This window comes from Eptesicus fuscus, chromosome 5 (assembly GCF_027574615.1).
Source record: "Eptesicus fuscus isolate TK198812 chromosome 5, DD_ASM_mEF_20220401, whole genome shotgun sequence".
NCBI lineage: Eukaryota > Metazoa > Chordata > Mammalia > Chiroptera > Vespertilionidae > Eptesicus > Eptesicus fuscus.
In genome coordinates this window covers 27,058,593-27,085,395 of record NC_072477.1, presented here as the reverse complement: position 1 = coordinate 27,085,395, position 26,803 = coordinate 27,058,593, and the positions used below count along the sequence as shown (strand labels likewise).

At 42.4% G+C, this 26,803-nt stretch overlaps 1 protein-coding gene across 1 annotated transcript in view; it reads left to right on the top strand.

The window, feature by feature from the left end:
* RAD51B (RAD51 paralog B) overlaps positions 1–26,803 on the top strand; it is a 518,469-nt gene that overhangs the window by 482,961 nt on the left and 8,705 nt on the right. The window contains exon 10 of the mRNA XM_054715968.1: positions 26,508–26,586. Coding sequence (XP_054571943.1) covers positions 26,508–26,586 — 79 coding nt within the window. The remainder of the gene's footprint in view (positions 1–26,507; positions 26,587–26,803) is intronic.

Sequence of the window (26,803 nt, the reverse complement as noted above, 5' to 3'; positions counted from 1 at the left end):
CATATCAATGTTTCTCTCTCTCCCTCCCTCTCTCTCTAAAACCAATAAAAAAAAATCCTCAGATGAAGATTTTAAATAAATAACTAAATAAGAGTTACTGAACCTATCTTAACAAATCCTATTTCTTGAGTGCCTACTATGTTCTGGGCATTGTACAACTTTTACATTTGTTCCATTTGTTCTTTACGGTAACCTATGATATCAATACTATCGTTATTCACACTTGACACACGGGAAGCTGAGGCTTGGAAGAGTGAAGTAGCTTGTCCAAGTCTCCTTAGTTAATAAGTGGAGTTTCAGGGGAGTGGGGTTAAACTGGGGTCATAAACACGGAAGAATTGCCTTGGTTGCTGTGCCCCCAATATTTCCAAAGGCCTGGGGCTGGTCCAGTGTACCGCTCATTCACCCTGTGTTCCACTCGCCCAGAAAAGGAGCCTGGTTTTGGTTTCCTTGGATGTTTATTTGGCCTCTTGCTTAAGCATTTGCCTTTCCTACTCAATAACAGTGAAAGGACCAAAAAAATAAAAAATAAAAAATCCCAGGGCTGGAAACATTTTGTTTCCTACAAAAAGATTATTTTGCAGCCAGCTCTGTGGTCGAAAGTATTTTTCCTGTGGTCTAGGGATGGGTTGGATCCCATCTCTTCTTGGCCAGTGTCTGAGAACCGAGCCTGTGGCTTCCCAGCAAGTCAGCACACAGAATGCTATTTCTTAAACAAGTGGCTGGTGATGTCGAGTGTATGCACCAGTGGACGAGGAGGTCTGTTTGGGTGCAGAAGAATGTGTACATGTACCTCTGGCCTCTGCGGGGCAGAGAGAACCTGGGAGTGGTTTTCCACATGCTGTACATATCAACGTAGCTTTTAAGTTTTCATCACTCACCCGACAAGCAAACAAATTCAGATGCTGACAAATGAGAGGAGAGTGATATGTGAACCTTATGTGGATTTGCAAGTAATCAAAAAGCCAAGGGAATCTGAGATTTTGACCTGTCACATTTCTTTCCATTTTCAAATGTTCAAAACGAAGACATGGGGTTGGTTTTATTAGATGGCAGGGTGGTCTGATGGTGATGCAGAAAACGGGAATTCTGAGGTCTGCCTCCAGCCTGGCCACTTGCAGAGTTCAAGACGCTGATCTTTGCCCAGCCTTGCACAAGTCACTTCTTTTCACTGACTGCATTTTCCTGTCTAAAAACACAAATTTGTTAAAAAACAACAACACAGAAAACAAAAAAACAGCTTTGTGCTTCAAATAATAAGAGCTCTCCTACTGTAAGGTAAATTTTGAGCATTCATACAGAATTCACACATAAGAATATTATTGGTGCAAGGTACCTTTTCTTTACTCATAATTTAGATGTGTCCAGTAAGACTTTGCAGTGTGTGGGAGTGCCCAGAACTTTTCAGCCTTGCTTCCTTTGCTCCGACTGAATTACCTGCCTAGAACGCCCTTCCCTTGAAGAAATCCCACTTTTCCTTCATGGCCTGGCCTTGACGATACCATTTCTTTACATTCTTCTCTACACCGTGCAAAGGTGGCTCTCTGGGTTCCCATTGCCCAGGGTTTTAAGTGCAGTTACCTGCTGCCTCTTCCCTACCACCTTAGAGGTCAGCTCAATTAGAAGGCAGGGCTGGCTCACTCCTAAAAGTCCCAGCACTGTGCACAGAGCAGGTGCCCAACATGTATTCGTTGATGTAAATGAAATACACTTCTCCAAAGATGACAAGCTACTATTTGTAACTTCAGAATTTTTGTGTGTGTCCTTTATGTAGCTTTCTACTAGGGGATGTTTTCAGAGTTCAAAGCATCACATTGTCCCAGGAGAAAAGTGGTAGTCACTGGATTTCGGGGGGGGGGGGCATTTGAAGAAACACACAAATCCCAGGGGTGGAAGGAGTTATGAATCCTTCTCTTTATACATTGTAAGGGGAAAGATGTTAGAGAAGATTTGAAACACTATTTGGAATAGAAGTAAACCATCAAGAGTGCTGCATTCTAAAGGAGCAGGGATGGAGATAGAGGTGAACCCCACGCCCGGATTCGGCACCTCCCCTGACATGCAGAAAGCTGCCCATCCAAGTCAGCCAGTGGGGAAAAATGGCCACAGACTGATCAGGGTTCACCAGTGGGGAAAGCTGGCATTTGCTCCGTTTCATCACACAAAGACAGTGGAGCTATTCTCACGGTCGGGGTGGGGTTGGGGTAGTGGTGGTGACTTTAGTAAACCAGTTTTCCGATGACGGGGATGTTTCTGTTTTTATCCCTTCACAATGAGACAACAACCCAAATAACAGATCCCACAGTAGGTGGAAATGCCAAGGCTAAATGAACTGGTGGAACTTTGTGGCTTTGGCTCTTGGCTCACAGGCCTATCCATGCATTAGGGCCATGGCTTGGCAGTAGACAAAGCGGCTATGTGGGTCCTCAGGGAGTGCTCTGGCTCTGTGGCTTTCTTTGATATGCAATTGAACTTTGGCAAATTTTCTCCCTCAAGTTTCTGTTTATGAGGGCCAGAGGTAAGCAGAGACCCTCATTATGGAGCCCAAAGCCAACAGGCCAACAGTAAGCTAGAACTGCAGGATGTCTTCCCACGTTCACACTCTGCTTGCAGGCCCAAGAGCTGGTGGTCCACACGGCTTACAACAAAGGGGCAGCTCAGGGAAGAGACCGCTGAATTCTCTTCCCAGCTGTGCAGGCTCTAAATCTGTAACCATGGCTAGATTTCATGAACTTTCCTTCTTTCTGAAGGAAAAGATCTATTTGTCAAAGGACCAGTAAGATCATTAACTTACTGGTTTCCAGTACAGTCATGTTTAACGACAATAGCAATCGCAGCCAACACTTATCAAGTGCTTAGCCATTTACCATTATAGCTGTAATTGTCCATTCAATGGTTGTGTCTTTGTAGGCAGGTTCCATTATCTCCATTTTACAGATAAGGGAACTAAGGCACAAAGAGGTTAAGTAATTGTTAGTTGTTGTTCTTAACTGTTATTCATTAAGTTTAAGGAATAGCTCTGCAGGTATAACTTAAAATCGACTGGCTTTCCCAAAGGCCTACCTCCTCAAACTATGTCCCTGGGCCACAGATAATAAAATGGTTGGAATTAGTATGCTCAGCATTCTTAATTGCTGACTCACTTTAACCTTTTGCACTCGGATGTCGAGATTTAAATTACTCTTTGAATGTATCAATAATTTGAAATATAAAAAAAATCCAAATAAATAAGTTTGTATGAAAAGAAACTCCAGTTTTTTATTCTACTGCCGTACTTTGTAAAATCTGGGGTATTTAAAAAATTAAATCCCGAGTAGAAGAAAGGAATCGAGAAAAAAGCAAGCGAGTGCAAAGGGTTAAAGTATAACTAGGCATTGGCCATTTTCAAGTTATATTATTCTTATGTTGGAAAACCTAGAACTTTTTCCAAGTCATGAACAGGTATATAGAAAGTGATCCATTTGGCAAACAAGTGGGATTGCCTGTCCTACTGAACTTGGACAGCAGAGGGAAAACAAATGTGGTGATGGACTGAGACGAATTTAAGGAATTGGATTCTGTTCAAGTGCCAAGATCAAGCCAGTGGACTCCAGAGGGCTGAAAAGTAAGGCTGTCCACCCCAGTGTGCATCTAAGTTATCCCCTTCATTCCTGCTCCTTTATATGGGAAAGAGCCTGTGGTGTAGCCTTATGCTTTCCACAGCTTCCCGAGAACACGGATAACACAGCAGCTGCCATTTCTGTGGCAGGCACATGATAAGAGCCATTGTCTTTGTAATATATTGTGAGGTGAGTTCTTACAGTAACACTGTGAACGGTCATACCACCCTGATTTTACAGATGGGGGAATATGCTCAGAGGGGTTAAAAAGTGTTCTGGATCTAAAACAAGTAGTAAATGGCAGAAAAGGAGTCAAACTCAGGTATAACTGTGAAGTGACTTTCAGCCACTAGATTGTCTTGCTTCATAAATAGCCTCATAGACAATGTGGTATTGCCGCTTGCCCTTAATCTCTTACCCCTTCTTCTATACCTAAACCCTGATTTTCTAAAGAAACACCCCTCTTCAACGTTCAGCCTGTGTTACCTAGATAGGGCCAACTGTACCCGGAAGCTCTTGGTCTGACCAAAGGAAGAATCATATACCCTTTCTGTAGGGATTGGTTGACGGTACTCAGTTAACACAAGCTGAGCCAGTTAGAGGAAACCCAGGGCTTTGCTGGAGCAATTGGGGTTGCTGAGTTAGTGACATGTATGCCTGGAACTCCTGGTGGTCTGTCTGCCATGGTCCAGAGGGAAGCCACTGGGGAATGACAGTGAAGTCAACCTAGAGGGAAACAGAACCAAGAGAGTGAGAGAGGGTAGTCCAAGTTCTGAGGTCATCATTCAAGGTCCTTGGTCCAGTTACCAAGCCTGAGGTGTCAGTTACCCCTGAACAGCCCAGGTGTGAGTGCCAGTACTTTTTGTTTGTTTGTTTAGTCTCAGTTGCATGTCTGTGACTTGCAACAGAAAGAATACTGAACAATAAGCACATTAGATGCTCATAGTTATGCACAAATGTGAGGCCAGGAAATTCTAACTATAAGAACTTGTATTATTAAATTGGTGTTTATATCCTCCCACTAGGTAGAGACCAATTCTGATTATTCAGGTCCACCTTCGTTGTTTCTAGAAGATTCCATTCTTTTGCTTCTCCTCTTCTTTATATGTTGGCTTTTTCTCTCCTTGGTTTTCTTTTGGCCTTTTCATTATTCACCTCCACTGCTGTAGAGAGAAAAATGCATGAAATATCTAGCTCAGTACTTCCTTCAAACAACTTTTCTGGGTTCTAGTGCTCTTTGAAAAGGTTCAGATAAAGAGTAAGTTAAAACTAATGACTTAAAGGCAATTAAAAAATCATTTGGGGTTTTAGTTACCATGATTTCTTTCCCACATATTAAGCTTTATGAAAGTCTTGATGTCATTTCTTCCATGATAAAAATACAACATTTTCTAGTTTAATCATTAATGGTGGCCTGTAAAATAGTCTTTCCAATTCAAAAGTGGCATCAAAAAGTAACTGAGATGAAATTAGTAATAATTTTGGACCTGTGGCCATTTTAGCAACCTGGCCTTTACTGAACATCTGTGTGTGCTAGACTAGGCTCTGGAAAAAGAAAGACAAATAAAACAGTTTTCAAAATGTAGCTGGGTCGGCAGGCCTAGGAAGCACTGGTCATTGTGCAGTGTGATGGGCTAGAGGACAGTAAAATATCAAACAACAGGTCCTGCATAGGAAGGGACTGGCGGAACAGATGCCAGCCGTGGAGGAAGGGGGTCCTGAACGTCCCCCTCCACTCAGCAGGCAGTAACCTCTTAGTTCCTGGATCAGGTAGGAGGGTCCTGGGGCTGGTGAAGCAATGGGCCCCGGGGGCCTTAGGACAGCAGCTATTTGCCAAGTGGCCTGGCAGTGTTTCAGTACTTGAACAAGGCAGAATGGGCCCTATAAGAGCCTGGGAGCTGTTCGGTAATCAGTCTCCTAAAGCGGAAGGGAGAGGAGCCAGCGATCCTGCCCAAAGCAGAGAGAAGGGGCAAGGATCCAGCAGAGGTGACCTTGGAGTAGGGCTCTAAAGTAGTTCATGCAGGGCAAAGAGACAGCCCAAGGAAAGGCTTGCCTGACCCTGACTAGTTATTCAGGTTTGAGAGTGATCAGGAGTAGGAGAGGGGAAGGGGGAGAGGAGAGAAGGGAGAGGGGAGAGGGGAGAGGGGAAGGGGGAGAGGGGAGACTGAAGCACCACATTAGCCCATTGAAGGAGCTGCTAAAGACTTTGAAAAACAGATACTAGGGACCAAGAATGATGTGCAAGATCTTACAAATGTGGGAGGCCAGCAGTAAAGACTTGGGGTTTATATGCAGGGTCTTGCTTGTCTGATGGAGAGAGAAAACTCTAAGATTATATAGATGTATGAGCAGTACACTCTACAAGAATACTTCTTTTATAAATCAACCACATGAATCTGGGAAGGCTGGGAATACAGGCATTTAAACCATAAAAGCCTTGGATTGCTGTTCCCTTAGGCAAAGGGGGGAAGCAAGGGTATTTCCAGCACATGTCATCTTCTGGATTCCCGAGGCCTCTGGGTTACTTCAAAGCTGACCATTTAGCTTCTTATGGGCAGGGACCTCATCATATTCATCTCTGTTTTCCCTAATATCTAGCTCAGTACCTGGGACATAGGAGGTATTCAGTAAATATTTGTTCAATTAGTATAACATGAAATAAGTCATTCAGTTCTAAGTAACCATTGCTTACACTTACTGTAAATATGGTTTTATATAATTGCAAAGATCGTCTGCCCTTTTTAGGTTCTGTATTTTCATTCTGGCATGGGCTGCTTTCAGTGGCATTCAGCTGGAGTCTATGCCTGCTCGACAGGACATTTCTGGCAACAACCAAGGGCACATCCTCGCCGGGCTGATGACTAGTATGGCAGAGCATTCGCACTCTTTCACTTCACTTTCCCTACCTGTGTGACGGAGAGGATGTTTTTGTTTATTCTGAAATGGGAAACGTGAAAGTAATTCATGCTTATCATGAAAAAAAAAAAAAAGCAATATGGAATAATACAGAGGAGGAGGAAAAATCCCCCAGAGGTATATAATCTTCTAGACGTTGTCCATGCATATTTGAAAATGTGTGTGGGCTTACATATATAACATTCTGCAACCTGCTTTTAAATCATCCTTGCATCCTAGATAACCCTTCCATGTAAACATAGTTACTAATCTCTTTTCATAGCAGCATAGTATTTCATGTATGGATATACAGAAATGTAGTCCAGAGGATAATGACATTAGAATGAATGAAATATTATGTTGCTAAAACTCCTATCTGAAAGTATTTAAGTATTCCTTTTTTAAAGCATATTTACAAAATAACAAACAACTTGATCCAAACAGCTGGCTGTGTCTATTAATATTGTAGGCATGCTTTGTTTCATCGTTAACCTTGTCTAGCCTCTTCTACCTAGGAAACGCCAAAGAGCATAGTAAGAATACAAATACTCCATAAAAGTTGTTCTGTACTGGTGTGGACTGAATGGATCTTTAAATATAGTTGTTATTTATCAATGTCTTTTAATAGAGCCCGCTCTCTTGATCCTAATTTTAAAAGAGAAAATGGCCCGGGAAATGGTTCCAAGTCATCAAATAAATCCAAGCTCAGAACAATGAGAGGCCTTTAGGCCTATCCCCCAAGCTGTCCCCAAGATCACACTCTCTCATCATGTGACTTTGATTGTCCGAGATTCCCTGGCTGTGGGAAGAGGTCTTCTGGCTCTTGTGTGGCTGAACCTGGCTTTTGCTTTTGTTTTTTGCTCCCATTCTCATTTTTCTTGCCTCTCTTCCTCTTTTGGGATCTCATTCCTTATAGAGCTCTGGCTGGCTCCTCTGGGAGGGAGACTGCCTGCCTGTATATACAGGAATGGTAGTGCCATTAGGGTAGTCGCCTCGCATTTGTTCCTGGCGCCATTAGAAGAACTCTGCCTGAGCATGGAGGGAAACACTCCAAGGTGGGGGCTCTTGTCTTTGTGATAAAAGCTTTTGTCCCATAGTAATTAGGCGGAGCTCTAGTTTACTTCTAAAACATGATTAACTCCTTGGGAAGGAGGGGAACCAGAGCCCTGTGATTTAAATGGGTACCCTGGGGGGACAAAGAAGAGGTTTTCACATTGCAGTGCCTCCTAATTGGGCCAAAGGATTGCTGCATGAGTCCCTGAGGCAGCTCCCTGCCAGGGAGAACCGGAAGGTGAGAGATTGAAGGTGAGGTTGGAAGGGCCTGGGACCAGAAAGAGTTTAGGACTTTTTAAGGCCAGATCTTCTGGTCTTGCCTCATATCCCAGCTCTGAAGGGCCCCAAGGGAGAAAGGGGAGCTCAGACCCCTACCCTCTGCTCTGTAGTTTCTGGCATCCAGGGTCTCCCTCACCCAGAATCACCGAGAAGGAGCTGGTTGGCTTCATTCCTCATAACTCTCGGTCCTGCTTGAATTGTTTAGAGTGACCATGTGTTATTTATATAACCATAAAAACATAAGCTGCATTCACAGTGTGGGGCGGGAAAAGAGAGAGAAAGCCAACTAGTCCTAAGCAGTCAAGTCCGCTTAAGACTAAAAAGATCTTGATACTTGAAAAGACCCCTAAAACGTCTGATCAGGGCTAACCCTTAGCATGGTAACAGAATAGGAAGACTTAACCCCTGCCCCATTTCCTTCTTTTGGGGGCCCAGTGCCTTGCTGTGCTGGACCCCCCCACAAAGACCCCTGTCCAGGCGTCCCAGGCCTGGGAACATCTTATATCTGAGAGTTTTCTGACCCCCTGACGGTCACTGTTGGTCTAGATTCTCAGCTTCAGGGTCCTGTGTTTCAGGCAAGATTATCTACTGACTCATCCTGGAGAATGTGCTCTGCCTGGTGGTACTTGTGTGCTAACCAGGGAGACCGCCTGGGGACACAGACTTAGTCCAACTGTATGGTTCGAATGAAAATTTTAGACCCCGACAATCGGTGAGAGGAGGAAGATGTTGACTAGGAACCTTCTGACACCACCTCAAATCGGATCCCATGCGTTGTCATCGGGTGGGCTCACTTGTTCTTTGGTTTCTATAAACAGTTCTAGGCAGGGGCCGCCAGACACGTCTCTGTAGCAATCAGGAGGTTTGCTTGGCCTGTGCCTAAGTTGCCTCATTGATTCAATGGAGATAATAATAGTCTTTACTCATAAGGTTGATATGAGGCTTACATGTGTCAGAGCACACAGCAAGAGTTTAAGTAATAAATGTTAGCTTGTATCACCCGGATTATCCCAAGTCTGCCAAGAGTCTTGATGTTTGACATAGGCCCCCGATGGAAATCTGTTGAGTTCCCAAAGAGATAGGATAGTTTTTAACTCATAAATCTAATCTGGTTGCTATCCAGCTCTTCTTACCAAGTTCTTTCTAAAGTCCTTCTGCAGATCCCCAGTTTTTGGAATGATGTTAGTCTGTGAACCTATTTCTGTGGGATAAAGGTACCTTAATTCCCAAACAATACTTGATAAATGAGTCACTCTATGTTCCTATACAGTGTAGGCTTTAGACACATTGAAAATATTAAGAAAACAAAAGCCTAAGCTGGCAAGTCCCTGGTTATGTCCTGACAACACCCAAGGGAGCTATTGTATCAGGCTCCTCTCCACCGTCCTGAGCTTGTTTCGAAGACTAGTTCAAACTGGATTTAGTTTAAGCCCCAAAGGAAAGGATGGGGAGGGTACTCTATTGTCTTTCCGCTACACCCTTAAACTCGTCTGAAATCCTGTCTGTGTTTCCTTCTTGTCCTTTGCCCTTTTTTTCCACTGGAAAAGGCTTTAGGGAAATAATAAGAATGCTGTGGTAACAGAGGGAATTAATTTGATCGTGCTCTGAAGAAAGAGTGTTGCTTTCCCATTAAAATAGTTTCTCCACCCATCAGAACAGGGCCAGGGATGTGGTCCATTACACACCCCAGTCCCACTTGACCAGCTGTTTTTGGATCTCGCCAGCGCAGAGTTCGGCCTCTTTACTTAGAAACATGTTGCCTTCCTCGAATCGATTCCCATGAGACTCAAGAAACTCCCGTGTGGCCCACGCATGATGTAACAGGGATGTGTGTTTCAGAATTCAAGACACACCCTCTGAGTTCCTGGCATCCCTTTACCATAATAATTGCACAGCCGCAGCCTTCCTTCTGTGACCCTTGCAGGCGGAGCTGCCTGGCTGTGGCTGTGTTTTCCCGAGGGCCGGGACCAGAGCTCCAGCTCTGCTTCCTGCCGGTCTGTGGGCCGCTCCGGGAAGCCGGGCTGCCTGCTGGCTGCTCACACAGCTTAGCGTTACATCTGCCCAGAGCCCCTGTGCATCTCGTGTTTCTGGGCTCTCGTATGCTCCTGATTCAGGGTAGGGGAAGGGAATGCAGCTCTGTCCCTTGAAATTGCCTGTGATAGTATTTGGTTGCTTTGATTGGAGCTAGATGGAAATTTCCAAATTCAGATGGCAGTGAAACCACATACTTGTTCGTATGTATTTATTTGAAAGTTACATTAGCTTTTGATTTAAAAAAAAATAATGTAAATGTAGTTGTGAAGTTACAAGTGATACAATCAGTTTTTACTTCTTCCTTTAGCAGCACCCAATGATAATAGTAACCAATGGTAGGTGGGGGGGGGGGGGGGGCGGGAGGAGGGGAGAGGCGGGATAAACCGTGATGGAAGGAGACTTGACTTGAGGTGGTGAACACACCATGTAGTGTGCAGGTGGCCTGTTGTGGACTTGTGCACCTCATGCCTGTATAATTTTGTTAACCAGTGTCACCCCAATAAACTCAATAAAAAGAAGGAAAAAAAAGACAGCAGTAGAATGGTGGTTGCCTGGGGCTGAGGGGAGGAGGGAAATGGGGAGTTGGTGTTTAATGGGTACAGTTTCTGTTTTACAAGATGAAAACATTCTGGAGCTGGATGGTGGTGACGGTAGCACAACAGTGTGAATGGGCTTAATGTCACTGACTTGTACACTTAAATATGGTTAAATGGTAAATTTTACGTCAGGTGTATTTTCCACAATAGAAAAGGTTCGTTGTAAGCATTAAAGAACAGCAAGTAGCTAAAATGCCTACCATTTTATCAGCATTCAGTCAGCAGTAACAGCTTTTACTAGGGTTGGACATTGTATTTTAATGGTGACGTGATATTTCTTCCTGTGGCTATCCCATAATTTGCTTCTTTTGTTTGTTTGTTTGATTTTGGATTTATTATAATACTCCACCACTGTAATGATGATGGAGTGAATTTTCTGTGTATGCATGTGTCTTTTCCATTGTTTGGAGTTATATCTTTGAGATATACTGTATTTTCTGGATCATTTAGGGTGAATTAATTTTAATCTTTGTGGCTTTTTCTGCATATGCCAGTGGGTTTTCAAATGGGTGTAGCCATTTACACTTCACCAGCCAAGGAAGGTGCCAGTACTGTAGCCTCCTCATCAGCACTAGGGACACTTTCAAGCAGTTTTGCAAAGTGTAATAAGTAAGAGATGCTATGTTAATAGTTCCACGTGCATTTATTTTCTTTTACCACTCTAAGTGTCAGGCATATTTTAGTCTTCATTGACATTTATATCTTCCTATGTATATTTACATCTTTTGCCTATTCTAGTGTGGTTTCTATGCTTTTCTTACCAAATCTTTTTGTCATGTTGGTAAACATTGTTGCCATTTTTAATATTCAGAGAGTTTTAATTCTTACGTAGTTAAATCATTTCTTTAAACATTTCAAAATATAAAATAGTAATATTTTAGAGTGGATCAAAGTGGTTTTACAGTAACATGATTATTATACTTAATGCATCTTCTTCCTAGAACTCCCTCATTATTGTTTTCATATCTGTTAGCATAAAATCTGCTTAGATGCTTAACTGACATGACTATACTATTTGAATTAAAATTATGTAGACTGACCAATTAATAATAAAACATTAATAATCCAAGGTAAAAAGGACATTACAAAAATTAGAGCAAGTCAGAAATTAAAATTATTAATAAACATGACTTTTAAAACTCACTAATAATTAAATTCATTGAAATTAAAAATGATTCTATATTCTAGCTATAAATTGGTTGAGATAAAAAAACATTGTAATAGTGACTGAGACTGCAGTGGGGTGAGAAAATCGGCAGTTTGCTGTTAGGTATCAAGAAACTTAAACACACTTATACACATTGATTTAGAAATTCCACTTACGTAACTGTGGCTGGAGGCAGCCTCAGGGAATGTGACAATATATTTACATTCATAGATAAAAATAGTATTCTATCTAAATGCCCAATGACAGGGAATGATTGACTAAGAAATAATACTGCAACCCTCTTCGGAGTGTTCTATAGTCACTATAAGTGGTATTTTTTAAAAATGTCAGTGATATGAGGAATACTCATAATATGCTGGTAAGTGGATAAAGCATGATGCAGTGATTACACTAAAACAAGTTGTATGTGGTGTGTGTGGGGGGGGTGGGGGGAGGATACATAACCAGAAAGAGATGAGTAAAAAATATTGATAGTACTTATCTTATATGGTGGAGTATAGGTGATTTTTACTTCCTTTTTTATACTTCTGCACATTTTCTAAGCTTCATATTGTTTGCAAATTATTGTTTCTACAATCAAAAATAAATTTATATATTAAAAAATATTAAAACAAATGAACAACAACAACAAAAACTCCACCCACAATTGGTAACATTAACATGTCAGTAGTGGTTAGAAATCTCATTTAAAAACTAAATGTACAGTGTTACAGCCTGTGAAATTGTACATTAGCTTGAAACAGACACCCTCATGCAGGCAGCAAGGAGAGGCAATTAGATCTGAACTCTCTAGCCTTCAAGTTACTAACTTCCCTACATTGTCACTTCTCCCACCACAGTGGAAAGAAACCAATATTTCTTAGGTTCTTATGAAATGCCATATTTTTCCTTAATGTCACTCATCTCATTGATTCACACAATACATCTATGAGGATTGTGCCCATTTTAAAGATGAGGGAAGTGATGTTTACAGAGGCTGGAGTTTCTGAAATCATATAGCCAAGATCTGAAGCCATAATGGACTAAATGTGTCTTCCATTTTATAAGAAGGATGATTATACTTGGCCCTCCGCTACTTTTTCTTAGCCCCTTATAAGAATGATTTCATGATAGTTAAAAATGATATTGTACACCCTTTAGAGGAGTTATTTGCCAAACGTATATAGTACTCATACATATGGGGCAGGGATGTAACTGACCCTGAAAGCTGGTATTATGATAATGGCACCAAGTCACTAACCGACTGTCAATAGAAGAACTAAAGCTCACAGAGGGCCTCCTTTTAATGTGGAGACTTTGACCAGGTATGCTTATCTCCATCTTTTCTCATGATCAGTTTAATAACAAAAGTAATATTATTATCCCCAAAAAGGCAAAGCAATTGAGAATCTCTTTAAGACATCAGTAGGTTTCAACAAAATAATGGTGGGCAGGAAGTGATAGAAGACTGACAGATTGACAAGATATAACAGAAGAAACTGTAAATCAAACAGCCTTCAATGTAGTGTAGCGGTAGAGCACGTGGGATATTTTCTCAGGATTTGGAAATACCAGATACCACTGAAGGCAGAGAAGATGAAAACAGCAGGTTAGCTGAAACTTGTATATGAAATATATGAAGTCATCGGCCCCTCTTTCTCACCTTGTACAGCTGCGTAACCCAGGTTAAGGGCCAAAATGTATCTTTGGAGAACATGAATTGGAGAAATTTCAGACTCAGGACTCCCAACAAAGCAGAGGACCCTAAGAGGCATTCTGCTAAAACAGGGATCACCTCTGCCCAATGGGGAATCTGAGCCCCTTTTTCAGCCCTCCTTCTTGAATGCAGCAACCAGACAAGGGACTGGAGAGCTCTCTCCTGTAAATGTCAGTCCACCGCTGAGAAGGCATCTTTATGTATTGACATTGGTCACTCTTCAGTGGACACCACCCATGGACAAATGCTGTCCACAGACACAGTACTTCTGATTATATTTTTAGAATAAAATATATTTTATAATTTCAATATGACTGAACAACCAAGGATCATCAGACTTTGTTCACTTCAAAGAGAAAACAAAACGAGCAGAAAAAAGAATCAGGAGGAATTAAAGGTAATACAAGACTTAGAAAACAACTTAAACTGTCATTAGTATTCTCAGAGAGTTAAAGGTGATATAAAAACAGCAATAGATTTTGCTGAGTTAGAAATAGAAGATGATAAAGAGCTCCTAGATATTAAAAATATGATAGCTGACATAAATTCAGTTAAAGTGGTGGAAGATAATACAAAGTGATGCTATTTGTTTACTATTTTAAATTATGTGTAAATATTAAGTTGACTAAAAACAAAAATAATCAATCTTCTAGAAGTGTGAAAATGTTTAAAATAGAAAAAAAAGGTGGCAAGGTTGAATGGGGACAGATAACAGAGGTGGATATTATTGATTTTATTTCATTGTGAGTAGAGAAGTTTGCATGGTTTCATTAAATTTATTGAAGCTTTTTTGGTGGCCTAGTATTCAGGGTGGGGCAAAATTAGGTTTACAGTTGTTTGTATGGAAATGAATACAATAATTAATAAATAATAATATAAAAATAAACTGTTTAAACCTTTGGCTTGGGATACTCAGCATACAGAATGGTGGAGTAAGACACTCACAAAATCTGCCCCTCCACAAAAGCAACTAGAATATTGACAAAAACTGTCCAAATCAACTTTTTCAGGACTCTGAAAATGAACTAAAGGCTTACAACAATCTGAACCATGTTTATTCAAGTAGGTCAATCTCAGTAAGAACAAGATTTGTGGCATTTTAACTTTCCTCTGCAGCTCTGCAGTAACCTTGAAAGCCAACTGTCTTGCAACTATGGTAGTTTTATAAGCCAGCAGCATAGCAGCCACTGGAGTGGGCAGAATAGGTTTGGAGCTTCCCAAAGCCTCATCCAAGAGAATTACCACTATTTGACCTGTTGGACAGCTCACTGACAGTTCCATTGTCAGGGCTTCTCTTTAACCTCAGAGCTTGGGCTGTGTGAACGGCCCTGCCCACAGGGCACTTGCCAAAAATAATCTGTGGCAATTGCTTATCATCATGGCTGCCTACGGCCCCATTACCAGGGAGGTATAACAAGAGGCTGAAAGTGACAATGGCGGTCAGCATTTGTTCTGCAGTGAGCCACTATAGAAGCATTGAGAGTGGCACCCCCAAGCTCCTTCCCTGGGAACTACACTCTGCACTTCAGCATCAAGCTGCCATGTTACTGAACTATGGCTGTGAGCATCTGAGCTTTATCTTGATTTATTTTGGGCAACTGTTAGCAAGATGTGTCCTGAGGTATTGAAAAAGCCTTTGAGAGCTCATAAGGATGATACACTTAGCATGAAACTGGATGTAATTAAGTATTTCAATCGTGGTAAATGAAAGACATTGTGTGTGCATTAAAATTTTGGTCTGGGAATGCTCAGATTTTTTTTCCATATAAATTAATGCTTCTTCAATATTTCAGTCTATGAAAGGTTTCATGGGAATGCTCTACTTTTGGATAGCAGGGGGATCCTATATTCAAATTGTTGTAACAAAGACTGTCAGTTGAAAGTATAAGGATGGAAAAATATATAACATGCAAACAGTATCAAAAAGAGAGCTTGAGTGGCTATGCTAATACCAGGCAAAATAGACTTTAAGACAAAAATTATTACTGGAAGCAAAAAAATGACATTTTAATAATGATAAAAGGGTGAATTAATCAGGAAGACATAACAATTTTAAACAGAGATGCACCTAACATTCTCCTGGATAGACTGACTATATAGGGTTTGGCAAAGGAGATTTACAGTTGTAAGTACGCAAAACACAAAGTTAATTTTGTATTATTATTTATTAATTATTGTATTATTTTCCATATGAACAACTGTAAACCTAGTTTTGCCCCACCCTGTATATTAGGCCACAAAATGGGCCTCAATAAATTTAATGAAATCATGCAAATGTCTCTAATCAAAATGAAATAAAATTAATAATTAATAACAGAAGGAAATTTGGAGAATTCTCAAATGTTTGCAAATTAAACACTCACTCCTAAATAAGCATTAGGTCAAAGAAGAAATCACAGGGGAAATTAGAAAATATTTTGAGAAAAAAAGGACAAAACTACAACATACCAAAACTTATGTGATGCAGCTAAAGCAGTGCTCAGAGGGAAATTCATAGCTTAAATGCCTATATTAAAAAAATTATTACATGTAAATTATGCTTCAATAAAGTTGGTATTTCATATAGAAATAATTAATGACCCATATTCTTTGAATGTATCAATTTGCATATTGTCATATATATGTAGTCATTAAATTCTTTCTGATTTTAGTATCATTTGGGAAAAATCACTAACTCAAACCACTTGTAAAGTTCACAGGAAAAAATCTCAATATGGTATTAAAAATATATGAACAGATATTAAGCTTACTAGTGGCCCGGTGCACGAAATTCGTGCACAGAGGGGGGGGTTGCCTCAGCCCAGCCTGCACCCTCTCCAATTGGGGACCCCTTGGGGGATGTCTGACTGCTGGTTTAGGCCCAATCCTATGGGATCGGGCCTAAACTGGCAGTTGGACATTCCTCTTGCAATCTGGAACTGCTGGCTCCTAACTGCTCACCTGCCTGCCTGCTTGGTCACACCTAACTGCCTCTGCCTGCCTGCCGGATCACCCCTAACTGCCCTCCCCTGCCGGCCTGATCTCGCCCCCAACTGCCCTCCCCTGCCAGCCTGGTTGCCACCAACTGCTCTCCCCTGCTGGCCTGATCTCGCCCCCAACAGCCCTCCCCTGCTGGCCTGGTCTTGCCCCCAACTGCCCTCCCCTGCTGGCCTGATTTCCCCTAACTGCCTCTGCCTTTCTGGTTGCCCCTAACTGCCCTCCCCTGCAGGCCTGATCTCGCCCCCAACTGCCTTCCCCTTTCGACAAATTTGATTCTGATTGGTTGGTTTCTATGCCAGTCAGCGTCAAAAGCTCCGCCTCCTAGGCAGCCATTGGCTCCTTACAGTTCACCCAGATTTGGTTCTGATTGGTCAGTTTCTACACCAGTCAGTGTCTCTGGGCCTATCTCCGGGCCTGATCAGAGAGGTGGGGCTGATCAGCAGCCCCCATGGAGGACCAGAGAGAAACAGAGGCGTGGCTGCTGGCGAAGCCTGAAGAGAAAGAGAGAGGCAACGGCTGATAAACAGCTGCCACGGAGGCTGCAGATCAGACCCTGCCTCTCTCTTCAGGCCTCTCTCCGGGCCTGATCCGCAGCCCCCTTGGCTGTCAGTGCTGGGTCACCATGCCCACACCAGCGGCAGTCAGTGCTGGGTTGCCATGGCAGGACTGACTTCCTGTGTTCGGTTGAGCCTTCAGTCAGCTGTTACGGACCCTGGGTTTTTATATACTAGGATAGTTCATTATATACATGCTAGAGTGTTTAGAGGATAGTGCCTGACATTTGCAATTTACTTTGAAATGTGACAACAAAAAGAATAAGATAGGTTGATATGATAAATGATAAATTATTTCATAAGTAATAAAAACACGTTTAATAAAATGTTAATAGTAGAATCTACTTGGTAGGTTTATGGGTGGGTAGTCACTATAAAATTCTTCCAACTTTACTGTATGTTTAAATTTTTTCATAATAAAATGTTGGGCAGGGGGAATAAACCGAAGATGCCACTCTGACCATGAACTATTATCATCCCATGATTTACTGAGGTACTATCCTATCAATCCGAAGAAATTTTTTATTTCTTTAAGAACCTAGATCTTTTAGTTTATATACTTTGGGAATTTTATGTATTACAGAAAAACATTTTTAAATAATCACCCAAGATATGTCATAAAAGATTACAGTGATACTCCATGGGGAAATAAGATCTTGTAGCCTCAGGGTCAAACTTTCAAGGAGAATCTTTCCAGGGCCTAGAATTATATTTCATTAGGGAATCAGATCAGCTTAATTTGTCTCCCCAACTTGTGTAGGAAAAGTTGTGAAATAGGCCACATATAGATAAATGAATAAATTCATGCCACTCAATACAGTTTCTTTTTCCCACCCTATCATTTTCCAGCCCTATATTACATCTTACAGATGTTACTCCCATTTGAGAAGACAGTTTAGATGCCATGAAACTCATTCTCTACTCTCCCCTCAGAATCTTGCAAAGTTCTTCGTGCTGAGGCTTCGTGTTCTGTGGAGAGTGAGTTTCCAAGTGATGAAGCAGATTTTAATCAGTACAAGATCCCGATATGGGCTGGGAGCTGGACCTCTGCCACTTTTCCCTCCAGCTCTTCTCAACACAATGACTAGGGAATTCCTTTGAGGATCACCGGGTACACTTCAAGCCCCCCTGATCCGTGGCCTCCTTCCAGCCACAGAGATCTTCCTGTCTGGAGCAGTTCCGGCCCTTCTGTCCCTTGGCTTGGGGAGTTCAGCTTAACCTGGGGAAGGGACAGAAGACTTGAGGTTATCAAAAGCCTGTTGAATTATCTGATGCAAGACTCACTGGCTTGTTTGCTTCCCTGGCTTTCTTCCTGGGCTTCAAAACAGCTGAGAAAACAACCTTTTTCTCGGTCTGGGACAAGGAGGAAAATCCCTGGCATGAAGGATTTCTGTCGCAGACACTTGGCACAGCTAGAGGAAAGATTTGTTTAGCTTAGCAATGGGTTTCATTAGCCCAGGCATCAGTTGAAGTGAGATAATAGGGTACCTGTTGCAGGACATTTCAGAGTCAATGGGTTTTCTCTTGCTTCGCAGCAGGACCCTTACACACAGATGGGTCAGCAGGGACATCACCACCAAATTTATCAACAACCACACAATCTTGCTGATCACAGGAGAGACTGAGACGGGGTTAAAAAATCAGCAAGAGCCCTAACTGGTTTGGCTCAATGGATAGAGCGTCAGCCTGTGGACTGAGGGGTCCCAGGTTCGATTCCAGTCGGGGGCATGTACCTTGGTTGCGGGCACATCCCCAGTGGGGGGTGTACAGGAGGCAGCTGATCGATGTTTCTCTCATTGATTTTTCTAACTCTCTATTCCTCTCCCTTCCTCTCTGTAAAAAATCAATAAAATATATTTTACAAAATTAAAAAAATCAGCAAGATAGGAAATTATAGATGGATGCAAAGTCATATTTCCAAACTACCTCAATTGCTTCCCAGTATTTTTAGCTGAATTATTACATAGTCTTTGGGCTCCACATCTTATAGCAAAGAGTAGGGATAGAAAGCCAGCCAGGCCTACCACCTGCCCCTACAGGAAACATGCTTCTGCTTACACTTGCCCTCTGCTAGCTCTTTTTCCTCTGCCCTTCACCCCCTGACCAGTGTAAGAGTTGGGGTGGTGGGTGGGAAGGGGAAGGATGTAGAAGAGAGGAAAGATCCATTGCCAGTCTGAAAGGAAGCTGATGACACAGGAATTGGAGGAGGGACGGTGGAAGAGCTGGGGCCAGTTTGCTCTCAGCCATGTCTGCCTAATTGTGTCTGCCTTCCTGGGCCACAAAGGCAAAACTCACTTTTTCCTAAATTGGGCTCTGTTGCAAGAACTCGTGTGAGCTGCCAGAATGCTATAAAAAGAGCCTCCAGGATAGCCTGTGCCTAAGATCCCTGACTGTGCTTCTGGCTCCACACGGGCCTCCCTGGCCACCTGTGGAGGACAAGGGATGAGCTGGCTTGGTCCAGATGAGCATGACACCTGTACTTTAAAAGGAGGACGCAGGCCTTTTCTTTAGAAGGTATCACCATCCTGGTTCCTGTGCCCAGCACTTTCTGTCCTATGGCTCCTTTTCCACGTTCTGAGCCTCTTGGAAGTGGGATCAGGCCAGGAAAAACATCTGATGCTATAGCGAGCTGAAAGCAAAGACTTGACTTTGGGCCTGCCCAGGCTGAGAATGTTGGCAGCGATGGATTGGGAAGCCTGTCTTTTCTGTGCCATCTTCGAAGTCCCCAGCTTTGCGGAGGGAATGCCAGATAAGTCCTCAAAGTGGGTATGAGTTAGAGCTACTGAAGTTGCATTTCATAATTGAGGTTCTGTTATGTTTATAGCACCATAGTAGAGGTTGGTGGGACCAGGAGCAGCCACAATGATGATAATGGCCTCTGCCTTCAAATACACGGTAGTAAATTCAGTAGAGAAAGCACTAAATTCAGGGGAAACACAACTATTAGAGATGCAACTAGAGAGAGATTACCTCAGACTGGAGAAATCGGCATAGGCTTTCTGAAAGAGGTGACATTTGTAGGAGTTCAAAGAGTAGGCAGGATTTGGACATTTAGAAAGGAGAGACAGAGGAAGATTGCCAGAATGGAAGCTCATAAACGATAGGGCAGCTAGCCTGAGGCCCTGTCCAGTTCTCTTTTTTGTCTTCAGTCGTGGAGTGTCTGTGCTGTGGGAGAAATGCCCTGTTTGCTATTATGTGTCCTGCCTCTTTGATTGATTACCTCAGGGAAGTGGATTGATGTGTGCACAGCGCGTTCGGGGCTGCCACCATGCTGGTTTAAAGTACAGGCTAGAGAACCAGATGGCCTGGGTTGGAATCCTGGCTTCACTACTTAGGAGCTACTCCCTCAAAGGGGTGTTGTGAGGAATAATGTGTGTTGGCTGTTGTTTTCATCATCGTCACCAGTTCTGTGGGAACCCTGGAAGGGTGATCCTGCAGGACTTTCTACCACTTGGGATCCATTACTCTCCTTTGAGAATCTTACATTAAAATACAGACACACCTGAAAGGGTAACCCTGGAAGGTTTAAATCCGCTGTCACCTTAGAGTGAAGGAAAATCATCTGAAAACTAATCTGCCCTGCCTTCAGGTCCCTGAAAGGAGAAGAGGTCTGGGAGGGGAGGCCTTGAGCTCCAAAGGCCGTCTTCTCCTTACACAGTTGGTGCAGAGCACTTAGGCCTCTGTGTTGTCACTTATAAGTTGGGAGAAACTGTCACACATGCAGCAGAAGGATAAAGTGAAGAACAGTGAGGAAAATGCCCATCGGTCATTGTAGGAGCCCACAGCCTGCAAAGCACTGGACTGGACCCTAGAGCAGCGGTCACCAACCTTTTGGACCTCACGGACCACCAGTGGTCCATGGACCTCCGGTTGGCGACCGCTGCCCTAGAGAAAGGGAGGTGAAGGGATCAAAGAAAATGCCCCCAATCTTTGTAATCCTGTCAAAAATTCAGAACATACATCTAAAAATAAATTGAGGTAGAAACAGATGGCACTCTTTGAAAAGTGCAAATTCACACAGTACAAATTGAACCTTCCTACCCATCGTAGGTACTCAATAAATGTTTGGGGACGGATGGGTTGAATGAATGAATGAGTGAATACCCAAGAAATGAGGGGCTCATAGTAGAATGTTAAAGTGAAAAAAGTCCAAGGCCTAAAGGCTCCCCTGTACCGTCTATCTTTGCCACCAGACGTCAGCTGCATGAGAGTGAGGGCCTTGCCCCTAGAGCAGTGCCTAGCACAGAGGAATGTGCCCAGTGAACATTCATGGATTAAATAAGTGCATGATGGATTGGTGGATGGTGCAAATGATGAAAATTACTTCCAGATGGTAGTGGGATTTGGGACCCAGCATCTAGTTCAAAACAAACACAATGCTTAAAAACACTGATGACCACTTTTCTTACAATCATAGCTGAAGAAAGGAGAAAATCTATTCATTAGGGTGTACTTAGAGTCAGGCTGGTCTGATATGGGGAAAACAACAACAACAACAATCTAGCTGTTTGCAGGAGGTGGAATTAACAGCTCACAATACCACACACCTGCCTGGTGGGGCTCTAAGCTCTCTGAGTCACACATCTGCACTCATGCTTGGCCGACTACATATTTCCATGAATCCTCAGAGCGATCCAAAGCCAACTTCACACGTTGCACACGGGGTTCAGTGTGATAAAATTGTTTCACTGGGGTCCAGAGTTTAATTAAACAGCCAGGTCCTTCCTGCAGGACATTATCTATTGAAGAAGATAGAACGACATTTGACAACAGCCCAAGCGGACAATGATTAGAACACCCCAAATTTATGGCATGACGGAACATCTGAAACAGAACAGCCCAAAATAACTGCTAGGAAGGGTTGTTTGCCTTGGAATAGGATAACTTGTAGTTTGAAAGGCATACATGCACAGAGCATGAGGCATTGATTCAAGTCTGAATCAGAGAATAGTCTATCTGTAGTCACAAAGATACATGGCAAGCATCACTCTTTCTGAAATCTGTTAGTCTTAAAGCTAATTCACACTTCCCTTCTCTACCGGGTAGCGCTACAGAGTATCCAGATCAGAACACTCATATTAAAAGCATTATGCACCTTCATGCTAGATAGACCTCTTACCATAGTGTTGGCATTGAAGTGTTTGTGGTCATGGGTTGCTTTGGGTCTAACCACCTTGGTGGTCCTCCACTTGTTCTGTCTGTCAGTTTCCCTTTTGGAATTTGGACTCCAATCCAGACACATCACACCCAGCATGCTTTGCTGAATGAGGAGCAGAGCCGGATCATCACTTCCTTGCTGTAGATACTGTCTCCATTTATACACCGGAGACCACACTAGTTTTTTGTGAACCACATCTCACAACCAACTTGTATTGCACTATAGTTAACTAACACTCCCGTCCCATCTTCTGAAAGCTAAATCTCATCTCCCCATTCTGTAACAATGGCTGGTCCTTGTTCTCAAGGAAAAGGCCTTACATATATTTTAATAAAATTGCATCCTAAAAGATTTGTAGGATTGGTTCAAATATTCTAACCAAATTAAGATGTGTTTTGATATCATGATTGTCTAATATGTTATCTCTTTATATTTTTCATCTTCTGTTGTCATATTCAGCATTCCATCAATGGGTTTAGTCACATGACCCCAAGTTCAAATGTCACCTTTTCAGTGAATTCTTCTCTTACCACTCTATTTAAATTTGATCCAATGAATGTTTTCTCTGTCTTTTTTCTCCATCATATTATCATGTTTATGATTATATAATCATCTAACACATATAATCATCTAACATACCATATATTTTACTTACTCATTTTGTTTATTATCTTTTTGCCTTCGTTAGAATATAAGCTCTATTAGGGTAACAATTTTTGTCAATTCTGTTCTCTGCTGGATCCATGTTTGTTGTATGGATGTGGTTGAGTACATCAGCGTCCTATGCAGGTCAGTAAGAATGTGGAATATGACAGAACCAAGACTACAGTACAGCACATTCTACTAGAGGTTGCTGCCCCTCACCACATTTCTGTCAGTCCATCAGTCTGGGAGTTCTCTCCCTGCTTAAAAGAAAGGAAGTAGGGTTCATCTGACATAACTGATCACTTCCTTTTTCTAACTGCACACAAATCATTCTTTCAATGACCCAGTTTAAACCCTGCTTGAGAAGGGTGCGGCATTAATCAGTGGCCTGTCCAAACCCCTTGATTCTCTGGAAAGGAGGTCCTTCCAGATGTGCGGTCCCTCCAGGTGAGGTTCTCGTGGCCAGGGTGCTGCGCTTGCTCAGAGTGGGCCTGTGTTCCCTGGAGAGTGCGCAGTCATGTTGGCAGCAGCACCCTGAGGCTCAGATGTTATTTGTTGTGTTGCATTGAAATATCACATCCTTCCCCCCACCCCCCCTCCCCGCCACCCTCCCGGGTTTTACTTTTGCAGTTTATAAAATAAAAATGATAATATAGTTTTCAAAAATATACTAGGGTACTTTACTGATTATTATTTATTTATACCCGTTGCTTCATGTAGACAAGACAATAAAGATCCAAAGTTTTGGATATGTTTAGTTTATTTCTGTTGTTCTTTGATCTAAAGGGTTTATATATCTTCTATCCACCTCACATCTGGAAGGACCTCCTTTTGCCACATTCTTGCTAACGCAGTTGTGGTTTAGGCCCTTGTCATCTCATCACTGAATGATCACAATAGCCTCCTAACTGGCTTCAGGACTCCGTCTCCTGCTTCTCCATCTCAGGCTCTTCCCTCAGGCTAGTTTCCTGGAGCCCAGCTACTCAAAATGTGGTCTGTGGACCACGGCAGCAGCACCTCCTGAGAACTTGTTAAAAATTCGGACTTTCAGACCCCACCCTGAGCCTGTGATTCAGAATCTGTCAACAAGACCCATTCATACCCATTAAAGTTTGAGCGCACTGTCCTCTCTTCTCTCATGCCATCCCCCCGCCAGGCACATCCGTCAGCTTCACATTGAACCATTCCCAACTGTCCTATCAGGAAGGCTCCACCTTAATTTAAAGGTGAGATGCTTTTGACATATGATATTTTTGACACTATCTACACATTGATAGTGTCAAATTGGAGTGAGGAGCAGGGGTGAGTCTCAGACACTGGGGCAAGGACTCCACACTGCCTCAGAGCCCTCTTGCTTAGCAGGCCGAGGGACCATGAGCAAGTTTATCTAGATAACTTTGGAACAATTGTAGAAATTATTGAGATTCAACTTAAGTGGAATCCTTCTGGTAAAAGCAAAGAATATTGGATTTTGATGAGTGAACATTAAGGAGTGCTCGGGAAGCATATATGATGAGTTGTTGGAAATCTTCTTGTTAGTTGGACACAGTAACAGGCATTTTATAGACTTAATTTAATCCTCACAATAATCCCATGTAGGTAGGTGGTAATATCCCTATTTTACACGAGAGGAAACTGATACTCAAAAAAGTTAGGTTGTCCATAGCCACAGTATGGGTTAGAATTCAGGCTACAGCATGGTAACAAAGACTCCAAAATGCAGTGGTTCACAGTGGCTCTGTCCTGAGGTGGACAGGTGACCCCAGCGGGGAGGCATTGATGCTTTATGAGGTCGCCCGGCTTCCTTCTCCTGGGTCTCTTTGTCATCCCCAAAGGTATCCACATCCATGTGGTTGAATCTGTTCCTGCCCTTGGGGCAGGGAAAGTGCAGAGCACACATTTTCTTACGAAAATGTCAGCCAGAAGTTCTACCTGATACACTCCTGTTCTGTTAGTCAAATGGCCTCCCTGGTTGCAAAAGAGGCAGAGGAATGTTGAAACCTGAGGAGTTATTTACTAAAAAGAAGACTATTAGGGGGATGGCTATTAGGGGACAATCACAAGCTTTGCCATAGGCACAGAGGTTCAAACTCCACGACTAAAACCTGTGATCTTTTCACCACATTATTCCACCATTTCTCATAGCTGACAGTCAGTAAATATTTGTTGACTTGAGATAGATTGAGATAGTTTGTGTGAGCTTTTTGGTTATTTGAAATTCTTTCTTCCTTCTTCCTTGCCTCCCTGATTACCTAAGTAGCTCTGGGCCAAACTGTCACTATTTTTGATGATGTTAATTTGTGGAACAAGAAGCTGATATTCATCTTCCTTTAGGGGAAATGTGATAATAACCCACCAGTCCTTAGGAGTTCTGTAGAACCATATGAGGTGTGATAAAGGGTTAGTGATAATGACCAAATGACCAACCCCTTTAAGGTAGGTATCTTCTTAGGAGAATGCCATTGCTCAAAATATGTTTGGTCTTTTGTGTTGGCTGGTAGGTCAGTCAACTCTTGCTGCAGTAATGCCTCATGACAACACCCACATCTCAGAGGCATGCAGTAATGAGCATTTCACCAATGTGTCTGTGGGTCTCCTTGGGGTCACTATTTGGGATGGGCCCGCAGGCCAGCTCTGCTCCAGGTGTCTTTCACTCTCCTTCTGAGACAGCAGGTTAGCTTGGATATATTCTGTTTCTAACAGTACCAGAGGCATCAGAGAATAACTAGAGATATATTGGGCTTCTTGAGGCCTCGGCTGAGAACTGGCACAGCCTATTGATCCAAACAAGTCATGTGGCCAAACCCACAGTCAAAGGCCATGAGAAATACTCTACACCAGTGGTTCCCAACATGGGGCACACACCCCACAGGGGGGCAATTTGATTTTTAAGTGGGGCAATTCAAGAATGAGTTATTACCAGTGAATTTTTTTGCATTTATTATGGTTCTAGGGTCCTCATCTACAGTATATAAACATATATTGTGACATATTTATGCATTTCAGTTCTCTATTATATGTTCTGAAACTTGAGTTGCTATTTTTTCATATCACTTCATTTTATTATTATTTTTTAACCATTTCTTAGTGATTTCTTCCTCAGTACTTCAACTGTCCTTTTGGTCTTTCATTTTTCTCTTTCATGGATGCCATGTTCTTTGGAAGTGTGTTTTAGACCAAGTTAATGGCCTTTTAGGCTTCCTCCCACATGAATAGGCGTTCACTTTTTGAATAAGAATCATATGTCACAGGCGGGGGGAGGGGCGGCATCAGGATTTTAGAGATGCTTAGGTGGGGCATGGCTTAAAAAAGGTTGGGAACCACTGCTCTACACCTTAACCAAGAGGAACTGTAGTCACATGGGAAAGGGGATGAATACAGACTGGGTGAAGAGTTGGGGTCAAGAATGCAACCTACCATGGATTTGCCTTTCATAAGTTATTTTGAATATCCTCAATTATGGTAAATCTTTATCTCTTAAGGGAGCTTTGAAAAAAAATTTAGTAAAATAGCTAAGTTTATGAATAAAATTATGCTAGTTTTATCATTGGACAGAAAGATAACTGTTGAAGCACATGACATACAATAATGAAATTTATTTCTAGAAAAACTGGCTCAAGAATATGGCATTCAAGGGCAGAATAGTTGGAATAAATGTATAGTCTTCCAAGGTAATCAATTGATTGACAGAATAACACTCATTTGATTCTAAAATAATTTTTAAAACATAAATAAACCTTATGACTTGTGGTCGTATGGTTCCAGTTTGTCTCAAAGTGGAAAGGGGACTGAATGGGGGCTCCCCTCTGATCTCTCCTGGACTAACCCTGGGCAATGTGTTTGATGCGCAGATTCTCATCGCCAAGTCCCCGCTGGCTCCCTTCACCTCCTTTGTCTACACCATCGAGAAGGAAGGCCTGGTTCTTCAAGGTAAGATCCTTGGATGAAGCCCTTTCTTTAAGCTGATTGTGCTCAGAGGTGCCCATTGCTGGTGATAATTACTGCTATGCTCCTGATCGAAAACGACTTCAGGACAGAATCAAAGGTCAAGAGGAACTGGCCAGTGGTCTTTATCCTGGTGAGATGAAAGAGATTGGCAGTTGTGGCAAGAATTTGAAGAAGGTGGTTGTGGGGCTTAGAGAGAACT